This window comes from Ixodes scapularis, unplaced genomic scaffold, assembly GCF_016920785.2.
Source record: "Ixodes scapularis isolate PalLabHiFi unplaced genomic scaffold, ASM1692078v2 PGA_scaffold3__209_contigs__length_174095766, whole genome shotgun sequence".
Lineage (NCBI taxonomy): Eukaryota > Metazoa > Arthropoda > Arachnida > Ixodida > Ixodidae > Ixodes > Ixodes scapularis.
In genome coordinates, this window is record NW_024609868.1 from 64858477 (window position 1) to 64880919 (window position 22443).

Sequence of the window (22443 nt, forward strand, 5' to 3'; positions counted from 1 at the left end):
CTTAACAAGTTCTTGTTTTGGTCAGATTCCCAATTTTCTTTGCTGCTTTTAAGTTGACCTAAGACTATTTATATTATACAGTGAGTAAGCAAAGTTTTTTAAATGGGTAATTAGCTTTAGCATTGAATATCCACAGTTTATTGACTCACTAACAATTTTATGCTGATATATTATTGCCTTTAAACTAAACAGCTAACTGCTCTTGCCGTGCGCTGCTTGATGATCAAAACTTTTTATTTATTTGAATATAAATTTTTCCGCTTTATTCCAGGTTTTACAATTTGTGAAAAGACTCTTTATTTCATACTCGTAATGATTCTTTTTCAAAATTATTCCTCTTGAATGTCTATTGATTTTGCTTCAATTATCAATATTTTAAATGCACCATACTCTTACGACGTGGCCGAACCTGTCGCGAGTTAAGACATGCATCCAGTGGTGGCTGAACAACTCCGAGGTTTATCTACTCTGAAAAAGACAAGGTTCGAACACGCCACGTGCCAAAACGAAAAAGCACACGATCACAAGAAAAGAAAAGATATGCACGTGCTTCACACGTGACAAACATGATTACAAAATACACAAGAAAACGTTTGTGGAAAACAATAACATGGCACTGCGTTTTCCACACATACATACACATGTTTCATAAATCTATGTGATCATTTGTCTCTGAACACCTCCTGATCCTAAGTGTCTGCTTGAAACCAATGCTATCAATTTTATATATTGGATTTCAGTTAATTAAACTGCTTGACATTTTAATGGTGGTAGCTCTTGGGCATGCTGGACTAGCAAAGTAGAAAAGGCACTCTCTTTTTTAAGTATGAATGCAGGAAGTTGATAATAACAAAGGACATACATGTGTCCTACATTTTCTACTCCACAATGCACTTCTGGCAGCTTTTGGATGCAGATCTGGGCTTCCAAATCAGCTTGCTTGCTGCTCCACACCTCTTAATGAGGCAGCCGATGATGAAAGCAGAACCATAAACACGACAGCTCTAAAAGGTGCCTCAAACACCACTTCGGCTCATCACAATGCTGTGATACAATACAGCAAATGCACTTTTGTGTTATTGCCTAGTTGGCTTGGTCTGTCAAAGCACAAGCTCCATTTCATCTTCTTTTTTTTTTTGTCTTTGCTAGTTCAAAGGCTTTTCATCGATTGATTTCACCATCATTATGCATGTCTCAATCTGTCTTTGTCTTAAGACAACTTGCTGTTGCAATTTAGGAGAAGTCAAGAGCTTGCCTTCATAGCTCTGACCAGCATTCAAGGTGTACAAGTGCATGGGCGCCTTTAGCTTTGACCGCATTGCACTAGAAAGTTCTCACGGTGTATGGCGTAACTTCACCGATCCCCGACCTGACACCGCACCCTTTCGTTTCTTTTTGCTGTCAGCAACGAATTCGCCCGGGTGGTAGCCGAGGAGTACCTCAAATTCTTCGACTTCAATCAGCGGCCACTGGATGCCGCCCTGCGCATGTTCCTGCACCGGTTCTGCCTGATCGGCGAGACGCAGGAGCGGGAGCGCGTGCACGTGCACTTCTCCAAGCGCTACCTCGACGCCAACCCGGGAGCCTTCAAGTCGCAGGGTGAGCACTACTGCAGGCTCTTGTCCGACTGGAAGACTGTTCTCCCGTTTGTTAAAGCCGCTGAAGCGTATGTCGCAGCACTAAATCAACACTAGGGACAGTGCAGTGCCAATTCGAACGCAACTTAGCACCGATGCAGCATTTTAAAAATGTTTTATCACTAAGATAGTATGAAGTCGTCACTGCATCGGCATAGTTAGCGCTATTTCCAGCACTGACTAACAGTGCTGCGGTGTACGTGTGAACAGGCCTTGAGCTTGCCGACCACTCGTTGCAGATGCGGTGCACACGCTGACTTGCGCGCTGAGGCTCCTCAACACGGACCTGCACGGAGAGGTAGGCACCAGTCTCTCTTTCATTTTTTCTTTGACGGATCTCGAGTCAAGTAATCATATAATGGCTCGCACAAAGGCAGCCTAGTCATTCCTAAGCTCCCGCTCAAGTTTATATCTGTACAGACGAAGAGCGCTTCCGTCTTGCGTGGCACTCACTTTTGAGGTGCAGTGTACAACGTTTTGTTTGAGGCATCACCCAGCCTTATGAGATGTTTTCCCATCTAATATATTTACGTCAACAAACATGCCGTGGTCTGTGGTCCGCTTTCGGACAGTGAAGTTGTGCAAGTGGAACGACCACATTGGTATCTGTGCCAAGTGACCGAGTGTCGCTGACGCAAAACCTGCTTGTGGCACCACGGACTTTTTTTTTTTTTTTTTCCGTAGCAAAGAAATTGCTGAAGGCTTCCTAAGAAAGGTCTGCTATTTGCAAAGCAGAGTTAATGCCCTTTGTTTCTTCTAGTAAAGGCAAGGAAAAATTAACAACTTTTCCTGGGAGACTATCAAATAAAAAAAACTTACAATCTAAGTGCGTATTTTTAATTTGAACTGTGTTAAATTTGAAGGGTTTCGCTGTCCCTATGAGGTCTTAATTATCGAGCTTCGACTGTGACAAGCATAACCCTTTTACGTATTCCTTCTAGCCATGGCAATTTTTTTATTTGTTCATGCGAGAAAATATTAGGGTTCAGTTTGCATGGAGGATAGGTTTTCTGGACTTTATACGGTGCTCTCCGTTTTGTTCTTGGCAGAGAAAGTTGGTTTCTGTAAATGGGGAGTTTCTGCGGGCTAACCATGGAAGCTATATTTTTTTTCTGTGCTCATCTAAACGCAGAAAGGTCCGACCACCTCCATTTCTCACCACGGTTTCCCATTCCGTTGCCCTGTTGTTCCACACCGTTTGCATCACAAATTGCTTTTCAGCAAGAAGGATGGTCTTGCTGGAAAGGACGAATTTGCCGTCCTGCTTCGGAAGATACTTGATTATGTATGCAGACCCTTCAGCTATGCATATCGCAGATATTTGCGGCGAAACCTCTCGTAGTCGCCTGTGCCTTCGACTCCTGAAAACATATCCCAAACAGGAGCCGAAGACTCAAGGACTCTCATTCTATTGTCGCTTGTTCTCCATTGTAGATCGAAAATGGTCTAGGATTTCGTTAGGGACCCAAATGAGGCATTTCAGGAGAATAGCAAGAGATAGAGAAAGGGGGTTCCCCCTTTAGATTTTAAGGTGCTTGTTTTCTTCGTTTTGTTTAACAACGCTAGGTACCCACGTTATTGGCAGATGTGGGATGGCATATGAAACTCGTTTGGCCCTGAAACTGAAAGTAACTTAGCATAGTATGGAGGCAGCATCCATTTACTGTAGAATATGGTATGTTTCTAGGCTCGCCAGAGAGTCACTACCCAGAAGTTGTAGGCGGTGATTCTCCGGTGACCTTCCTATAACAACTTGATAAAGCAGGCTAAGAATAAAAGAGAAGTGTTACATTTATCTCCCCAAGCTGACAATGAAGCAAAGAAGGTTTTGAAGTGTTATGTGTTGATGACAACCAAATTCTTACTTCCTTTGTTTCCTCTTTTTGGCCATTGATAGGCAAACATGTCACTAAGTGCACTGCTGAATATTGCTTTTATACCGATTTATTTTCCCTTTTCTTTGTTAGTGTGATAAAAGTATATGTTTTTCAATTACTGAATGGGCGTTTTAAAATGCTTTGTATAAGTGTATCACAATCACTTGTGGGAGCCGGCTTTGTGATTGGGACATAGTTTGCAGCATGTTTTTATATTGTCATGTAGGTCTTTTTGTGTGATGATTGGTGTAATTTGCTGTACCACAATGTCCACCCTGCTAAAATCTCAATGAGGTTGCAGTATTGAATAAATAAGTACAGTGTAGACCGCATATAACGTATGTCGCGGGAGTCGCAAAAATCTGCACTATAAGCGGTACCGCGCTATAACTAAAACATCAATTTTTCAGGCCAAAATACATGCCATGAGACCACTTAGCTTTGTGAAACAATTTATTTATGTTAGATGAAAAATAAAGCTTAGTTTGAGGAAAGTCTTTACTTCACCAGACTAGTACACTTCTCTCTCAAGTGTGTCACACATTTTGAAAGAAATGAGCGACTTTTGCCTGGTGCAGACTTTTAACCGCGTCGCGGGTTGTGGACGGACGTTGCGAGAGTTCAGGATTGCTAACCCGAATCACTTTTCTCGGGCGATGAAAAGGCGTGAAAACTCGCATCCTTTATACGGTACGCGCCAGTAAAGCGCGATCCAAACCAACGCTTCTTTTTGCGCCTGTAGGTCGTGCGGCTGCGGATGTGACGCATTTCGTGGCGTTTTTGCTGTTTCCGGGCGCGCTTTCTGAGTCAGAACCGTGCGCTTTGGTGTGGACGGGCGAAACTTCGGGCGAGCGCGCACGCGCGCACAAGCAAAGTGCAACTGCGACAGCCTGGACGGCGAGAGAAAGAGAGAGAGAGAGAGATCGCGTTGTCATGTTGGAAGAGAATAAAAGGGGGGGGGGGGGGGAGGAGAGGGCAGCCAGACGGCGAGAAACGCGGAGCCGGAACTGGCTCGCCCTCCACCGATTGGCCGGGACACAGGCGCGGCCTGCTACGTCACCGCGCTTTTTTGTGCGGCTTGAGAAAGAAGTTGAAATCAACCAACTTCTTCGTGCGCGCCCGGAAGGAGCGAAGAAGCGGCGCGACGTCACGAAAATGCGTCACATCCGCAGCCGCACGACCTACAGGCGCAAAAAGAAGCGTTGGTTTGGATCGCGCTTAATACCTCCAACTTGAGCACAGCATGAAATGCTCCAAATAAGAAATCCAGGTGATGTTCGAAAACACAAATGCTTAGAAAGCACCACTGTAGTCGAAGTAAACAAACACAACGACACGGCCGTTTCTGCCGTCTTGAATGTGCCGCCGACATCGCCGCACGAATAGGTGGATCTTTCCTTCTAGTACGTGCTGGATTATCATAGCGACACACAACGAAAATTCATAGTCAAGGATAGCGCTTTTACGGGGAACGATGAGCGTCCACCACGCCGTCTGCGTCGACGATCACGACCGACGCCATGTTTAAGGATAGAAGCAGCCGGCCTGCGACCGGCATGCAACGCGCGCGAACACTTCTCCTCGACCTGCGATTGGTCTGTCATTGCGGTTGTTTCCAATGCAGCGGAGGGGCGCACAGCACACACGTGAACGACACGTGCGTGCGTCCCTCCGTCGCTATGTCAACTGAAGCCTCTCTCTTCGCTTCTTCTTCGAGCAACCTGCTTGTCCCGCGAGTGCCGCTTGCGGCTCGCGCCGTTATCTGGTGTCGCACAGGGAAGCGTGCTCGCTGCACAGGCAGCGCGGGTCAGTCGGCGCGGTCGGCGGGCTGCTCCAGAAACCGCACTATAACCGGTATTTCCCTTTGCGCGCCTGCGTATTAAGCGGTATCAGTGATGTGATTGCTGCGCCAATTGCGCCAAACTGCACCAAGGGGCTAACCTTGCTACATCCTGCTACATTTCACCGAAATATGGCTAATCTGCGCCAAAGAAGCAATTTTGGTCGTCTTTCAAAAATGAAACTAAACTGAGAACCGTAATTGAGCATGCGTAAGCTAGGTCGCACAAGACGCCACCCGACACAAAGTACCCTGTGTCAATCATCTATTTGGTCTTGCATAATTTTTTCCGACGTCTCGCGTTTCGTGTACTCGTCGTCTCAAAAATCTCGTCTCGCGTCTTTTTTTTTTTTTTTTAGCGGTAGACGCGGGCGTGTGCAGACTCTCGGACGTTAGTGTATCGGGTGCCAAACATGCCGTCATGCTGTGAAACAAAACCACGTTTTTGCGCGGCGGGAGTTACTTTTTGAGCTGAAGCGCTTGTGCGACGTCGTGTGTTGCCGTCCCCACGTCGCTGCAAATATGGCACTTTCTAAACTGAAACGCGTCGACATTCCTGCTCTTGTTTAAATCATACGCTGCTATAAAAATCCCTCTCTAACTCAATGACTGCTTGGCGAAGTTTTGATTACTTAGGTTTTTCCTGGTGGGCTTTCTTTCGAGAGGGACCCCGGTACGTGAAAAATCTGCCGCGAAAGAAAGTTGGTGAAGAGAAGTGAGCTAAAGCAAAGAAGGCAATGTCTGCACGCTGAACCCGCACAGCGTGCTTGTTTGTCTCGAATTCAGTCGTTGCACGAAGCGCTCCAAGAACTTTTTTGACCCTGATTCGCAGTGTCTTGCATCGATACGCTCAGGTTCTTTTTTTCTGTGTGTTTAGTCTGTACCTCGCCTGCCGGCCTGGCAAGCAGAAGTCGCTGGACTGTTTATTGTCGTATGCTGGACACAGGGCCGTACCCAGAAAAAAATTTCGGGGGGGGGGGGGGGGGGGGGGGGGGTTTCGGGAACAACGGCGGCAATTTTGAAACTGTCTATTGTCTTATTTTCGCCTATGAATCATGTGCATCAGTGGCATATAATGGAGAGTTGCAGCAAACCGGAGAACCGGTCCCGGTTTGGTACCCGGTAGCCGACCGGCGCCACTGCGCGTGCGCAGAGGTGGAGATTACTGCAAGTGCACCGACCAGGGCCGTACCCAGAAAAAAATTTCGGGGGGGGGGGGGGGGGGGGTCAGAACCCCCTAACCCCCCCCCCCCCCCCCCTGGTTACGGCCCTGGCTGGACAGTTACATTTTGCATACTATTTTGTGAACCATGCAGTTGGCGACGGAGCGCGGAGTGGCATGGTTTCGGTTTCGGTCGAACAGCCGTTGTCTCCGCCCGCGCGACGAAGCACGTGTAACTGCAAGCCTGCCGAAGTTGCCCTTACGTGCTTGTGAACATGATTGCAACAGAGGCACCAGCCGGAACGCTTGGAACGCGTTGTTTTACGTTTGCTTACTTCTTTTTTTTATAAAAATCTGCCACGTCAAGATATAGTAAAACAATAGCAAAACAACATGTGTTCATGTTAGCTTCACTCGTAAAAAAAATAAATTTGACACACAGTATTATTTAAGCAATGAGCTAGTAACGAATGAGAATAAAGTAAAATACCTCGGAGTCATTTTGTCATCCGACTGCACGTGGGATTCGCAAATTGATGATGTCATTATGAGGGCGGGTCGCGCACTGGGCTTCGTCCAAAGAAACCTAAAAAACGCTACACAAAAAATAAAAGAACTAGCATATCTTGCCTATGTAAGGCCACTTCTAGATTACGCATGCACTGTGTGGGACCCTTCCAAAAAAAATCGCATTGATGGCTTGGAAAAAATACAAAATCGTGCCGCACGCTTCGTCCTGGGCCAGTACGACCGTTTTTCTAGTGTAACTAACATGAAACAATCACTAGGATGGGCGTCATTGGATCTTCGGCGAAAAAATTTACGGTTGAAATTTTTATACAACATTTATCATAAAGCTACTGGTATTAATAGCTCATCATACCTCTTAAAACCAAATTATTTTTCCAAACGTAATAATCATGTGCACAAGATACGCGAATACTGTACTAGGACGGAGCTCTGCAAAAATTCGTTTTTTGTGAGGACGGTCAAGGACTGGAACGCTTTACAGGAATGTATAGTTTGTGCTGCAAATGTTGATATGTTCTTTTCGTTATTATTCGCCCCCTGCAATAATGCCTTCTAGGCGCTGCAGGAGTTCCCTGAATAAAGAATAGAGCAATTTTTTTTTACGGAATTGCTTGGCAACGCCTACAGCACTGTGTACTTGTGGGATGTCTCAGCAGCAAAAACACAAGCAGCGAGTTCCGCCCCAACACGTCACATCACGACACAACACAAAGTGCCCTTTGTTTGTCCAGCACTTAAAACAAATATTTAATTTTCTAAGAATGTATGCTCCAAAAGTCAGTTTTTGCTCCGAAACACTGTTTTGGCTGCTCCAAAAGCGACATTTGCTGCTCCAAAACACTGTTTTGGCTGCTCCAAAAGGTGCTCCAAAATGGCTTAGGCCAATCACATCACTGCGGTATGCAATTACATGGAGTTCTATGGGAGGCGAACCGGTGGTTTAAAAAAGCCGCGTTATACCCGGTCCTGCACTATAAGCGGTTACGTTGTAAGTGGTCTATACTGTAATAATATTTCACAAATGTTTCAAGACGTCACTGTATGAAATACCTTGAGGAAAAAGTTTGCTTCCTGGGGTTAACTTTTCACAGATGCCATGCCTTTGCCTACATATTTCTAGAATAAAGTGTTCACACTGTTCACGATTAAGTTGCCACGTAATGTATGTTGTTTGCATTTGACATTCAGGAAGACCAGGTGCTTCGTGCCATGTGAAAGCACTTTTATGAAATGTATTGGGGTTAAGGGCACCCTGGCCCATTTATCCCAGTTTGTTGCCTCAAATGTAGTGACAGTGGTCGTCCTGCTGTGGTTGGTCATGTGCAGAATATTGGCCACAAGATGACCTGCCTGGAGTTTGTAGAGAACTTGGCGGAGCTCAACGAAGGCGAGAACTTCCCCAAAGACGTGCTCAAGGCCTTGTACATGTCCATCAAGACGGCACCTCTTGAGTGGGCTGTGTAAGATGACCCTAGTGGTTTCCTTATCTTCTCGATCTACACAAAGTGAAATTGCAGTGATAGTACCTCCATCACTTGACAGATGCATGCACTACTCATTACCTATAGACAAGCATGGCTACAGACACTGTGTGACCCCCGTGCATGTGCTGGAACCTAACTTCTGAAGAGCAAAGCGTTGGTGCACATTCTGCTCTGGAGCCAGTGCTGCGGCTGCTTCTGCATGACATCGGAAACATGACATTTGTACACCGATTGGTCATAATTTTGATTTAATTATTTTTTGGTGTAGTTAAAATAGAGTGAACATTTACTTTATCTGTTATTCGAGAATAAGCATTTCTGCATTACTGTTTCCCATTGTTGCCTTGGCTATTTCTTAACTTTTGAACCTCAACTGCTTAGCCTTTGACAAAAAGGCTTGTGGCACTAAGTCACTGAGGGAGTGGAAGCAGTGTAGAAAATTGCTGTTGAATTAATTTTTTTCTTTTTATAATGAGTTATTTAAGGCAGCTTAAGAGACTCCAGACTTAGTGAACCCTGAAGTTTTGAAAGAGTGTGCAAAACCTTTACATGTTTTGCACTGTCGTTCTCATCAGGTAATTTTACAAGTTACTCTAGTTACAATTCCCCGATTCTAATGCACTGGTATATCTAAATTGTTGATATCTGAAAACTAACTCGGTGCCAATTCCCACTGTGTGGATAAAATAATGATCGCTGACCACCTCATTGAATGCACATATGCACAAAAGTTGCCGGTGTTTGACAAGGGTTTGTCACCAAAACGTGAAGATGCTCGATTAATTTTTTTTTCTACCAGAACGATTACTTTTTATATAGATAAGTTTTGTAATATAATTACTTTGTTTTTTCATCTTACAAATGATGAACAGCAGGGAGGCCTTTCAATCGCCCTGCCTCCAGCGCGAACTTCCTATCTCCGATAATGCTACAGCGTCGCGTGAGATTGTGCTAACAAGGTAAAGCCGTGAAAATGATTATGGAAAATGGCAAACAGAAAGACATGTGGTGGATGGGTGGTACCCATTGTTTTGTGGAGTTGCTTGCATCACTAGTGCCAGCTCCAAAACATGTTACGTCTATGTTGAGGGGGCTGTCCTCCTTACCCCGAGTTTTCCGAGGCTTTCCTTCAGCGCTGCTTTTAGAGTCCAGTTGTAATTTGCGCGTAATTTCAAACATATTAGTTGTTGAAAAAAGTCTGCCTTAGAATCGTGCAAAAATACAATATTTGAAATAGACTCGCTAAGTTCGGCTTAACCGCTTTTCATCAGTTTTCTGCCAACAGTGTCGAGAACAAACTGTAAACGTGCTGCCACGCCACATTGCGAAAGTAAAACGAAACCGACAACCAGAGGACGTGCTTCATGCTCTGCCGCTCACTGTCCAGGGACGACTCTGAACAAGACGGTACTTCCTCTCAAGATAATCAGTCCAATGCGTCTGAAGCCAGGCCTGCGGGATTCATTGGCCACAACCCATTCTTGGAGGTGCGCACACTGCCTCTTCCTCTGTCTGTTGTCTGGTTGCCTTTGGAACTGCTATGGAAGCTTCGCTTTAGAGTATCGGCACTTCTGCCATCTCGGTGCTCAAAGTCATTGTTGCCAGTTGTGTTGTTGTTGCCAGTTATGTGGAGCTTCATCTTAAATCGCAGGAAACGTTTTTCCATCTTTAGAAATGTTAAACCAGTCTGCAACAGGGAAAAACAATATCAAGTTGGACTCCTGACACCATTTCTAGAGCTCAGGATGGGACATTTTTTAATCGTAGCTGTTGCCAATGTTGCTTGCTCTGCACTAAGCGCTAGAATGGCGGCACTCACAAGATAATCGAGGTATGGAATGCCGATACTTTAAACATAGCTTGTTTAGTGGCTCTAGGTGGGAAATCTTTGAGCTTAAACATTTTTTTACAGTGCCAGTAGTCACTAGGATTAGAGAATGAAAACGTTTGAGCAATGCTATATTCAGCATTTACTAGTCTCTTCCAAATAAGTTCAGCTTGGGACAGGATGGGCTTTGTTGCTGTTGCGCTATTAAACTGTTAATCATCATTACCCCTTCTGCTCGATTGCTAGTAATCATATAGTTTGTTAAATCCTCCTAAAAATTGTGGCTGCCAAAGCATGCGAATCTTAATTGCCGTCATAACTTCGACTGAAAGATGCGACCCAACCATCGCAGTTAATCCCGGCACAGTTATTATGCGGGCTTTAACTTTTTCAATCCCTCCAAAGCAGTTCTTACGCCAAGGCCGCGTTGTACTACCATTTGGATTGAGTTCTTTTTGTCATTTTAGATACTTGAATTAGAGCGTATAGCTGGGGGAGTGACTGGGCATTTTTTGTAGTTTAGTATGTCAAACTTGCATACCTGCCAACTCTCCCGAATTTTGATCACATCTCCCAATTGTACAAACACGACCTCAAATCTCGCAAAAAATGATTGCCATAAGTTTTTTATTTTTCTTTTTTTTTACGCTTTATTGTTATAATCATTGCGCGTGTCAATACGAGTTACTTGAGAGTAGGTTTAGGTTACTCCGGCGGGTTACCACATGACAACTCGCAGCAGCAGCGTAAAACGAGGGTAGATTTTCAAACGCCAATGTACGAAACCTCTACTCTGGAATAAGTTCGAGCTAATTTTGGAACACGGCTTTTATGATCATGGGTGCGCAGCTCTAGGCAAGGTGCTGGGCTTCAGTTGGCTTTGTCAGGTCGTCGAGTGAAGTGCGGAATGCCGAGCTACTCTTTGTGTTTCCCCGGGTTTAGTTGAAACGATCAATGGCACTTTCAAAAGCCAAGAGGAGGTACTTGCTAGTATTTCTGAGATTGTACACGACTGACCACGATTGTCATTTCGTGGGAGGGTGACAAGCATAGATTCTATACCACGTGCACCTGTGATGTGAGCGTTTCGCACGGCGGCAAGGCCGACATCAAGATGCACATCGCCTCACAAAAACATCAGAACTATTGTCGTGCCACAGAAGGGCAGGGCACCATCCGCAGTTTTTTCCAAAACAACTGCAAAGACAGTGTAGTCCGCGCAGAGTGCCTCTTCACAAACATTTGTGTCAAACAAAAAAAAAAGAAAAGTTTTTTTACCATTTTTTTTTTGTAGCAGTCTCCCAAATTTTTATGTTGGTGGGCTGGCAGGAATGAAATTGAATAAAACAAATTTTGGTAATATATTTTTTACAATAATATTAAATACTTGCATGTGGTTTGGGCTAGCAATGACAACAATGACTTACCCACTTGGGTTGGCGTGTCGACAGAATCAGAACGGCGGGGAGGAGCTCCAGTTGTCCTGCCTCCAGCACGAGCTCCTTACCTTCAATGAAGCTTGTGTGTCTCGTGGGCCTCGAGCGTGCACGCGCGGCCAAGGCATGGCAAAAGGCAGCGCCCTGCAGTTCTCACCTTGTCGGTGACCATAGTGTCGTCACATTTGTGGCACTCGTTCCTTCGTAAGACTCGGTTGGTAATTTCCGGACACAGGTCCCCAACCCGAACTGTGCTACGGAGTACAAGAAAGGTTACGTGATGCGCAAGTGCTGCTTGGATCCGGGAGGCAAAAGAAGTAAGAGCCCTTTGCTATTTCGCGCGTCGTCAAAGTGCTCTGGCCTCGCCAAGGACAGAGACAAACCTTTTCTTGGAAAGGTTTGGTGAAGCACCGGCAAATGTTTAAGACCTGCACGCAGAGATGCTTGCCCACGCGTATTCGAGAGGAAGCAAACAGACTAAGGTTGGGGAACAAGATGACACAATGTCATTTCCCTAAAAAGGAAGTGTGTTTACAGGATTCCCAAACTTGAAGGCGACGAGGGATGTATCGACATATTTTTTAACGTCCCGATTCGTAAAAGGCTTTGATCCTGCTCGGCTCGAGCTTGAGACACTTCAGTGTAACGACTATCATTTTTACGGGACTTGCAACTCATGAAGCAATTTGTACGCAACAGCTCCCCTGGGAAAGCGTGGCTGGAAGATGTTCTGTGCAACGCTACGGGATCTTGTACTCTATCTGCACAAGGTGAGTGGTGTCCCCTTCTTGTAGGGAGCACTCTGGAGGAAACGGAGGGTGTGGCAACTAAAACCGACATTCTTCCTTCGTTACCAAATTTCACACTTTTACTGCGCTTGAAAAGGAACCTTCTGGAAGTTTCAGAGTGGCAGTCGACGTTTTTTCTAAAAGACTTATTATTAATTGAAATGTCTTTACTTAGTTTGGTGTTACACTATCATTGCCATCAAAAGCAAACAGGAAGCTTTGCTACACGGTGTGTGCTTCACGGGACAAGTATGCCTTGAGAAATATAGTCTCCTGTCTGACCTTTTTTATTTTTTATTGTTTGGGAATCTAATTGAACAAACTGCAATGCTGGGTTAGGAATATGGCAAAGACAGTAGTTGCACCCAAGACTATCCCACAATATGTCCCCCGGTACCCATCATGAATTTCATTGTTGTTTCAGTGTCATCGAGCAGGGACTGCTGCAGCAAATGTTTGAGGCAATACCAACCACAAAGCACAGGGGTGATGAATACCGCACCTCCACTAAATGTTAGAATTATGTGCTGCCAACAGTGAGGAACAGATGACTGAAGACAATGAAAGATAGAATGTATTTTGTGGATGCCTTGCACGTCTAGGCACACCACGGCTATTTGTTCTTCATCTTCGTAACTCATGCAAATCAGAATCTAATTGATTACCTTAATTATTCCTTTCATGTTGAAATGACATTACAATTACTATAGAGGACTTAGCAATTTCAGAAAAGATCAATGCTAGCTTTAGTTGCCATATTCCACTTAAGCATTGCTACATAGAATGGAATCTCCGAAAGAAATTTCTTTTGGCAGTGATTATTTCATTAATGTGGTTGTCACAACTATGCACATGCATGTATGGCATCTGCTGTGCACTGTGTTATTAAAACTGAATTGATCATAAAATCCTGTTTCCTTGTATTAGAATGAAAGTGACCCCATGTCTCGCCAGCATGCTTGCGGGACGTCTTTATTTCCTGTTTTGGCTACCCCGAACCCCAAATAGATAAAAGATCTGGTTAAACAAAGAAATGCATCAGTAGAGAGGGTGCTTCCTCTGATCAATGAACAAAATATGCTTGAAAGGGATACTGACTGAAAATTACTTTGTGTATCACATGTAAATAAAACTACCATAATAGCCCGAGAGATAGCCCACCTAAAAGCGAAAGCAAATAGGGTGAAAATATGGAGTAGGTTAACTTTCGATGTACAAACAAAAGAAGTTGAAAAACTGCTACTTTTAGAGTCTGTGACCTGCGAAACTTGCGATTGCAGGGGGGGGGGGGGGGGTGATGAACCAAAGTCGACTGTCCTTCCTAGTCAGCAATCTTCGCTTATATCCCGCCGTGGCTAAGCAACACCATTCCTACCGAGGTCACCGTCGGCCAGGTCCCTGCGATTACTAGAAGTGGGCTATCTTTCGGTGTTTATCTGAAAAATAGCAAATCCTGCCAAATACATTTATTTATTTATTTATTTATTGTACATACCCTCAAGCGCCGAAGCATTTATCTTTCGGCGGTAGGGCATCTCAGTGTATTACAGTCTGTAAAGGGTTTTTACAAAAATAAATATTCCAACCAAACATTTTATATATGCATGCCAAGCAGTATACAAACTGCAATGAAAAGAAATATGGACAGGCATACGAAATAATATCAAAGCTGTGAGTTGTTACCTAAATTCTAATCTCCCAACAGAATACCCCCCCCCCCCCCCCCCCCTGATATGCATCCCCCTTTGGGGCCCTAGGAATATGGTCACTTTACATTGTATAGGAAAGCATTTGTCAAAACTTTGGGATGTCTTGAGGTTCAGTCCAAAAAAGGTTTTTATCTTCCCTACTTGCTTTGCATTACTTTTTTTTTTTACTAATGCCTACCGGAAAATACTGCGGAAGCGCCCACTCCGAACAAGCGCCCACTATTAACATTTCTCAAACTTGGGAATTCGGCAAATTATACGTTAAGCACCCACAGCCTTTAAAGCGCCGGTATCAACTGAAAATATTCACTCCGTTGCGGTGGCCACAAGACTGTCGGCTGTCATGACGGGAATATCATGTGAAAATAAATGTGCTTTCTCCGATTTTGTTCACCCTACCTTAAAGGTGCACTGACACCCCAAAGGTTGTATTTTTTTGTTGTCTAAAATGGTGCAAGTTGTTGTCATAAACACAAAAATACCACAAAAACAAAAACAAAATATGTGTGCGCACAGCTTTCTTTTTGGCGTTTTTCTCTTCCTTTTTTTACATCCTCGCTTCTTTTAATTTGGGACGTCAAAAATTATGAAATTTAAAAGCTTTGTAAGCGACATTTCTATAATATTTAATAACGGCATTTGTAAAACATGATTTTAACGCAATTGTGAACGCACTACAACCCTTCTTTTTGATATACCAAAAATCGAAGTCCGGAGTGATGTCGCCTCCTAGCTTTTATTCCTCCCTTGTAAAACATGGCGGTGCTGGTGGCGCTCAGCACATGTAGCACTGAAGATGATCGGTGAGTCGGGGAATCAGACGAAGTTCTCTTTCTTAGGTGCCCAACGACCTCTCAGACTTAGAAAAGGAAATCAACAAACAGTGAAAACAATTGGGTTTGGTGTCTGTGTACCGTAGTTTCGGTTGTGACTCCGCCAGGGCAGCCTTTCATGCAAAATTAGTGCCACATTGTTCACAAAAGTTTGGCATTCTCTTCGACCTCAAACTGTTTCAAAGAATTTGAGATCGCTGAAAGGGCCCTAAAAGAACTTCAAACTCGAAAGTGAAGCATCGTCTGCTCACAGTGATAGGCGGCAGGCCCAGAGAATAGCGTTTGATCATGGAACACGAGCAAACACGACACTTCGGGTCGGGATGGTTCGGAGGCGTGAGAGAAACTCGAGTTGCGGGACGACACAATCTCTGACGTCACCGCACTGGCTTCAGCTTTGGGAAATCGTTGTTTTACTTCACAAATACTGAGCTCCCAAGTTCCGAATTTTGAGGGTAATGTCCAGGCATTGTTTTTAGTGTATCGAATAATAAAAAAAAGAAAAGTATTTTGATTTGTTAGTGAAGAGTTTTTTATTGGCCACCATCTTGGTTTTTACTGATGTGATCGTACAAGTGCCCATGTCTAGATAGACACAGTTTTCAGTGTTTGTGGGGTGTTTGCTTCCCAAGCATATTATGTTAAGTATATAATGTCCTCTCTGTTATTTTTCACTCAACTCCAAGAAATATATGATTTTGTCTAGAAGAACAGTTTTACCTTGTCTTGTAACTTTCATGATGAAGGTGCATGCCTTCATGAACTTCGTTTCAGGATGAACAAGGATTTCGCAAGAATCAGCTGTATGAAAGCCTGCATAACTCTATTCGAATCCATCATTCATTGGCCACCAAGGCAACAGACTACACCAAGAAGCAGCATGTGTTCCGACTACAGACAGCAGACCAGGCAGAATACCTCTTTCAAACAGGGTAGGTCTCCAGGCAGCAGAAACGCCATTTTTGTTTATGCCTGCACCATAGAGTCCGCTTGTGTCCTCCCTGCATCCCTCGTATCCTCAGGTTTTCTTGGCCTCAGTAATATGAGGCATGCTTGTAGTTCAAGGAAATTTCTTTTTGTTCCGCTTGATAACTGTAATACAAAAACGGCTTGACACAACAAAAATAACAATTTAGTTAAACGTTTTGCCTACCATACGGGAGGAATTTTCAGTAACGCACAGAGCAAATGAGAGTTGCACGAAAAGTTTGATTATTTAGGCATGAAGTTTCCGTACGTATCCGGCAGGGGGCCACGGTTCTTGTTAACCAGCAATGAGTCACTTCTGCGTTTGTCGTCCTGGATGAACCAAGATTCCAGCAGCATTCTCGATCCTCTCGGTCCCCACCTTTTCTCCCTCTTTGACAAGGTCGATGCCTTGTCAAAGTCAAATTGGGGGCGTGACGTTCATGCGTGGTCGACGAGTTTGAATGTGAAGCGGGTGGCGTCCGTGGAATTGGCGACGTCCCGCGCGTGTTCTTTTAGTCTTGTTTGTCTTTTTCGTCCCGTCTCTCCAATGTAGGAAGCGTCGCATTCCTTGCACTGCACCAGGTAGATCCCGCCCCTATCTGTCTCTGAGGGGATCGGGTCTTTTGGCTTGGAGATAACGTTGGCTATTGTTCTGTAGGCTTTGTATACAGTTCGTACTCCCAACAGCCTAAGCACGCGTCCCAATGCCGATTTTTCGGTAGACTTCGATTTGGCTGGAAATTTGCAGACCGCATCAATAGCTTTATTTCAACTGATAACCAAAATATTTTATAAAAATAAAATTTTTCCGTGAAGTTATCGAATTTTCAAGTTACGTCGGCCGCAAGGGTTTGTATTTTTCCCTACCCGCGTACGTCATGGGTGGGCAGGCGGACGAGCGACTCGGGCAGCCGCGAAGTAGCTTTCTGGGCGCCAGCGATCGAGATTATTTTTTTGCAGCTTAAGGTTGAAAGTTCCTTTGCTATGGGTAACAACCTGTGCTCCACGATAGATAGTAAAAACAGTGCCGGGAAAAAGCTTCTTTTTTACCCTTGTTTTCGTGGGACAAAAAAAAAAAGTGTTCCCTGTCAGCAGTGGATGTCAGCCACGTCAAGGTGCTGTGTGCTCAGAAAAGTGAAAACGTGAAACATTTTCACTTTTGCTCGGAATACTTTATAGCCGCGTGCTGCGAGTTGAGTATCCTTCAGCAGCTGGAACAGCTTCAAGAACGGCAAGCGCAAACTCAAGCCGGCTGTGACCACTACGACATCCGTCCAAAGAGGAGCGCCAATAAAATCGACAAAAATAGTACACACTATAGCACTATAGTCAACATTTTGCACAGTCACATTTGTTATTCACAACTGGTTCAGTGATATTTTTTTTTTATTTTTTATAAACACTATTTTTGTTTCAAACGTCAAATCTAGCTCGGGCTACTCTCGGAGTTCCACTCACGCGGCCGATATGTTGAAGACAAGAAGTGAAACGTCTAAACAAAGTTCAAGTCTGAATTTAGACATGACTTTCGACATATTGCTATTCCTGTCTGCTATTACAGAGGTTTATGGAGCAGGTGTAGAGCTCCATTAATATACATACGATAGAGCCTTTGGCTGGTTTGACAAATGGTTGGCAGGCAATATTCTCTGCAGACGAAGTGATGAAAACGTCTTTAATTTATTCTATTGCAAAGAAATTTTATATAGGGCTGAAAAGATTTTTTTTTAAACCATGAAGGATATTAATGTCGTTGAGAAGAGGCATGCAGATTTACAGCTGATGAAAAGTATGCTAAACTAAAATTTAATTTTAAAAAAATCTATAGAATTACCCCCTTCCCATGTGCTCTCATTGATGGGTGTTTAAACGCGTTGTATTCTACTCCAAAAGTAAAAAAAACATGGGTACACATTTTTTTAGCGACTCTTTTTTAACATATTTTGAATTAAAAGTTTTATGATGTCTTTCTTTACCTAACGCATTATTGTATCTTCTAGCAAATATGTTTTTCTTGGAAGATGAACAGTGTATTTTTGTATTTTATACGCATTCCATTGCACCTTGATGTTTGGCTTGGTGGTTGCAGAGTTCTTTTAATTCTCATTTTAACACGATCTTCATGGCCAGTAACCTGCCATCTGATCTACACAAATAAAGTTCATTCCATTCCATACATTTCATTGTTTACGGGAATCACAGTCTACATGTGTAGGGTCCCAGCCCAGCTTGCACATGTTCGTCGCTTTTGAAGGCAAGCAATGTATGTGCCACACGCACGAACGCTGAAAATGGCATCGACCAGAAGTGCTTTTCAGGAATGGTCTATAGATCTGTAGCTAAATTACTCAAGCACTAGGGAGCATATTCATGGCACAAGAGGACAAGTGCTGGCACCTGCAACAGTAACTTTTCTAAAGAAAATCTCAAACAAATGGTTCGTTCCTTCAGGTTATACGAGCGTTTGGGGCATCTGCACCCACATTCCAAGCATTTTCCGTGGTGATTTGGCAATTTGTCAAAAAATATATTGCTTGACTTTTTGACCTTTCTTTGCCAGGGAGCTTCTAATAAAAAGATAACGGATTTACTAGCGATGTCAAGAAACTAGCGAGCCGCGGCTTGAGCGTACCGAGTTGCAATAACGGGTTTTACAAAATTCCAATTGCTCCCGTTTTCTTTTTTTTTACTTTCTTATAGTTTAGCACGTAGGCCAAGGCCATACCTTGTGCAAATATAGATTATTATCAACTTCAAATAGAAAGAACGCTCACGTTTTCTCGCTGTTAGACGCGAGAAAGGCAGGCGTGAGCATACCTGATTGTCGGCCGCGCGCCTTGCTGCCCACCCGTGACGTGACACTTTGGTGGAAGGGAAAACTGGGGAAGAACTAGAGAGAACAATGTTTCGGTTTTGGCAGTGAACAAAATATAACTTCTTTAATTAACTAGAGTGAATCTGGGAGAACAAGATAGCATTTTGGAATCAGGAAGCCATCCGCATTCAGATTATGCCTTTGGATTAGGCAGCTCGAAAAATCGGTGGAGTTCCTCTTTAATGTATGGGATGCACACAACGTCATGTGTTTGTTCGGCTTGATCCGCATGCTGATGGGACATTTGTTTGTTAATGCGGTTGATAAATCGGTCGGGGTAGTTACATTCCTTTACAGCCTCCCGCACGTGGCTAAGTTCTTGATTGCTAAGCGATGAGTTAGATGGGACTGTTTCTGAACGATGAAGTAACGATCTTGCAAGTGAGCTTTTTTGTTGAGTTGGGTGATGAGAGTGGTAGTCAAAAAAGTTTTGTGTGTCACATGGTTTACCAACTGCCAAAAATACCATTGATCACCAATTTTCTTTATTCCTTTTTAGGATACTTTTAACTAATTTCTGGCGATAACCCTTATGACCTTCACAGCTATTCTTGGTGACTAAACACCCTTTCTAAAACTTGAGGAACTCTCCACACAAGTCTCTTTGCGTGGGAGCAGAAGAGTTAAGCGGAAGTGTCAGGAGTGCCCAACGTGTAACAGGATAACAAGGATTTCAAGGGAGGAACTGTTTTTTCATGCTGTTGCAGCGATGCCAAGGAACTGCAGAGCTGGGTAGACACACTCAACTTTGTGACTGCCAGCCTGTCAGCGCCACCCCTTGCCGGTGCAGTAGGCAGCCAGAAAAGGTTCCAGCGGCCCTTGCTTCCTGTCAGCCACACCAAGCTAAACCTGGTCAGTCTTTCCGATTGTTTGTTTCTTCAAACCGACACTATAGATTAGAAGTGCAAGAGGCAGCGTAGAAATATTTCCAAGAATGAAAGTTTACCTTTTTATGACCAAGGCCCATAATAGTGATGTTTCTGTTCCTCACAGAGGGAACAGCTGACAGATCACGAGAATCGTATTGTGTGGCTGGAGAAGGAACTGGAGGAGCATGTGGCAAACGCTCCCGAGAAAGGAGCCAAGTCTCGTGCAGTGGCGGAGTTCGTCGAAAAAGAAAATTTCCTCCAGTGTGAGGTAGGGCTTCGATGAAGCTTGGTGGTGATTTTTCTGTTTTGTTGCAGGCTAATCTGCAAGATGCCTTTCAGCGGGGCTATAACCTGTTGCCTTTGTCTTTATGCGTGTCAACTAGGGCGGGTGATATATCCGTTTTGTGCGAACTGGGGGCTTGAGACAGTCTCCAAGGAACATAAAAGTGCTTTTCAAGGGGACTCTAGGGAGGGAGGGTCATTTGGCTTGCAACTTGTTTGTGGCTATTGAGAAAAGGGAAAGCTCCCCCCCCCCCCCCCCCCCCCCCCCCCCACCTGTAGGTCTGAATGTTCCCGAGAAGCATTCGGGGTATACTATGATAATTGGAGCATGAATTCAGCTTTTTCTTTGTTCAATTTATATTTTGCTTAACAAACAAGGTTCATTCATTTTCACAGACGATATTTCGCAAACCATGACTGAATCGGAGACTATTTCATTAACTTGTTGCTAAATGCTCATCAAACCGTCTCCATTGGTTTAAAACACCTTCCCACGCAGGGCCATAACCAGGGGGGGGGGGGGGGGGGTTTGGGGGTTCTGACCCCCCCCCCCCCCGAAATTTTTTTCTGTGTACGGCCCTGGTCGGTGCACTTGCAGCCAGCCGATTTTAATCTCCACCTCTGCGCACGCGCAGTGGTGCCGGTCGGCTACCGGGTACCAAACCGGGACCGGTTCTCCGGTTTGCTATAACTCTGTATTATATGCCACCGATGCACATGATTCATAGGCGAAAATAAAACAATAGACATTTTCAAAATGGCCGCCGTTGTCCCCGAAAACCCCCCCCCCCCTCCCCCGAAATTTTTTTCTGGGTACGGCCCTGTTCCCACGTGTGGGGCACCAGAAGGCAGCTGGTAGTTAGCTTTTATCTGCTTTTTTAATATTGCTTTGCCCATCCTTGCTGCAAGCAACTTTTCTTCCGTGACTGAACACTTGCTTTAGTTCTAGATGCAGCTCATTGTTTATCAACGAATCGGTGGCCACGCCGTACGTCTTTTTTTATGATATGCAATGATATTGAAAGGTCTTTCATAGCTGTCTAGCCCTGATCCCTTCAGTTTTGTGAGACTATAAAATTTACGTCACCATGGATTGTTTGAACGTCGCACCGTTCTTGTCGGAGCACTCCCATCTTCCAAGCTCATGCAACCCACACTCGTAAGCTTTACGTATGCAGCAGACTTAGACGACGTACGCCTTACTTTCTTTTCTGCAGTTGAGGAGATACCGCACTTACGCCTACCTGCTACGCTCCAAGATGGCCCAGTACCCCGAGCTGGTACCAGCCCTCGTCGAAATGAGCATCGGCGAGGTGGACGAACCCGACCAGAACCACAGCAGCGGTAACGGCGGCGGTGCTTGCGTTCTGGGCCCACCCTCCTCCCTCTCCTCCTCTCCCCCACGGACTAAGCACCATGCGGGTGTCCAGAAGGGCACGCTGCTAACGGGGATGCCGGGACCCACTTCGAGCTCCCCTCGCAGTTCCCCCACCCGAACCAAGAGGCCCACACAAGACCGCCTCAGCTACCGAACGGCGGTCCAGAAAGGAAACGACTTTATCGCATAGCTCGTCGTCGTCGTCGTCATCGTCGTTTCCCCACTGCGACAGAGCTAGAAGCCCCTTCTCGTGGCATTACCTAACGTCGTCCTTCGAGGCCGGCAACCCCTAGCGGAGGTTTGTATTGAAAGAGAGCTTCGAGGCGTTCCTTCAATCTGGAGCCGAGGCCGGGAAATCAGAATCTGACTTGCGAAGCTCGTTGTGCACGACGCGTCTGTCAAGCGCAGTTCTTGAAATGTTGAGACTTGCAACTGCGGAAGCTAGACCACGGGAAAGCGCTGAAATTCCCGCAATATTTATCTTTCTAGGTTGAGATTTAATCGAGAGTGTGAACGGACGACGGAGACGGTAATTTTCTAGGTTTCCGAGTCAGCTCGTGGCGATGCCTCGAGGTTGACCATCTGCCGTTGTGAGTGCACCCATTACGCTAGATGTATTTGTGGTGATGAGAATCGTGTGGCGACGACAAACTCCAAGCCTACGGAAGGCTGAAAAATGTTAAATTGAACAAAAGTGAAGGAATGTGCTAGAGTGGTTTTTTTGGAGGGAGGGTGCCCAAGTGGAGAGGGGGATTTTGGATGCTGTTTCATGCGAACCTCTAGCCATCGAAACTGAACTGAGAAGAATGCAGCGAGTGTGCTTTGTTTGACTAGCTTGAAGCCTTCAAGCGAAGGTGTGGAACAAAATTGTTCATAATAGAGTTTTCATGTTGCCCCACTTGAGACCTTCGGAGGAATTGAGACCTTTCTCATTTACTTTGTCTT

At 44.8% G+C, this 22443-nt stretch overlaps 1 protein-coding gene across 1 annotated transcript; it reads left to right on the forward strand.

Annotated features, from left to right (window-relative positions):
- Positions 1 to 1382: 1382 nt before the first annotated feature.
- LOC8040554 (PH and SEC7 domain-containing protein) lies at positions 1383 to 22071 on the forward strand (the record flags this gene model as incomplete). Its single annotated transcript, XM_040219695.2, has 10 exons — positions 1383 to 1599; positions 1877 to 1935; positions 8374 to 8507; positions 9919 to 10018; positions 12031 to 12112; positions 12495 to 12565; positions 15900 to 16057; positions 19677 to 19821; positions 19963 to 20106; positions 21338 to 22071. Coding segments are annotated over 10 exons (1461 nt in total), but the record flags the coding sequence as incomplete, so codon positions are not given.
- Between the last annotated feature and the right edge of the window lie 372 nt (positions 22072 to 22443).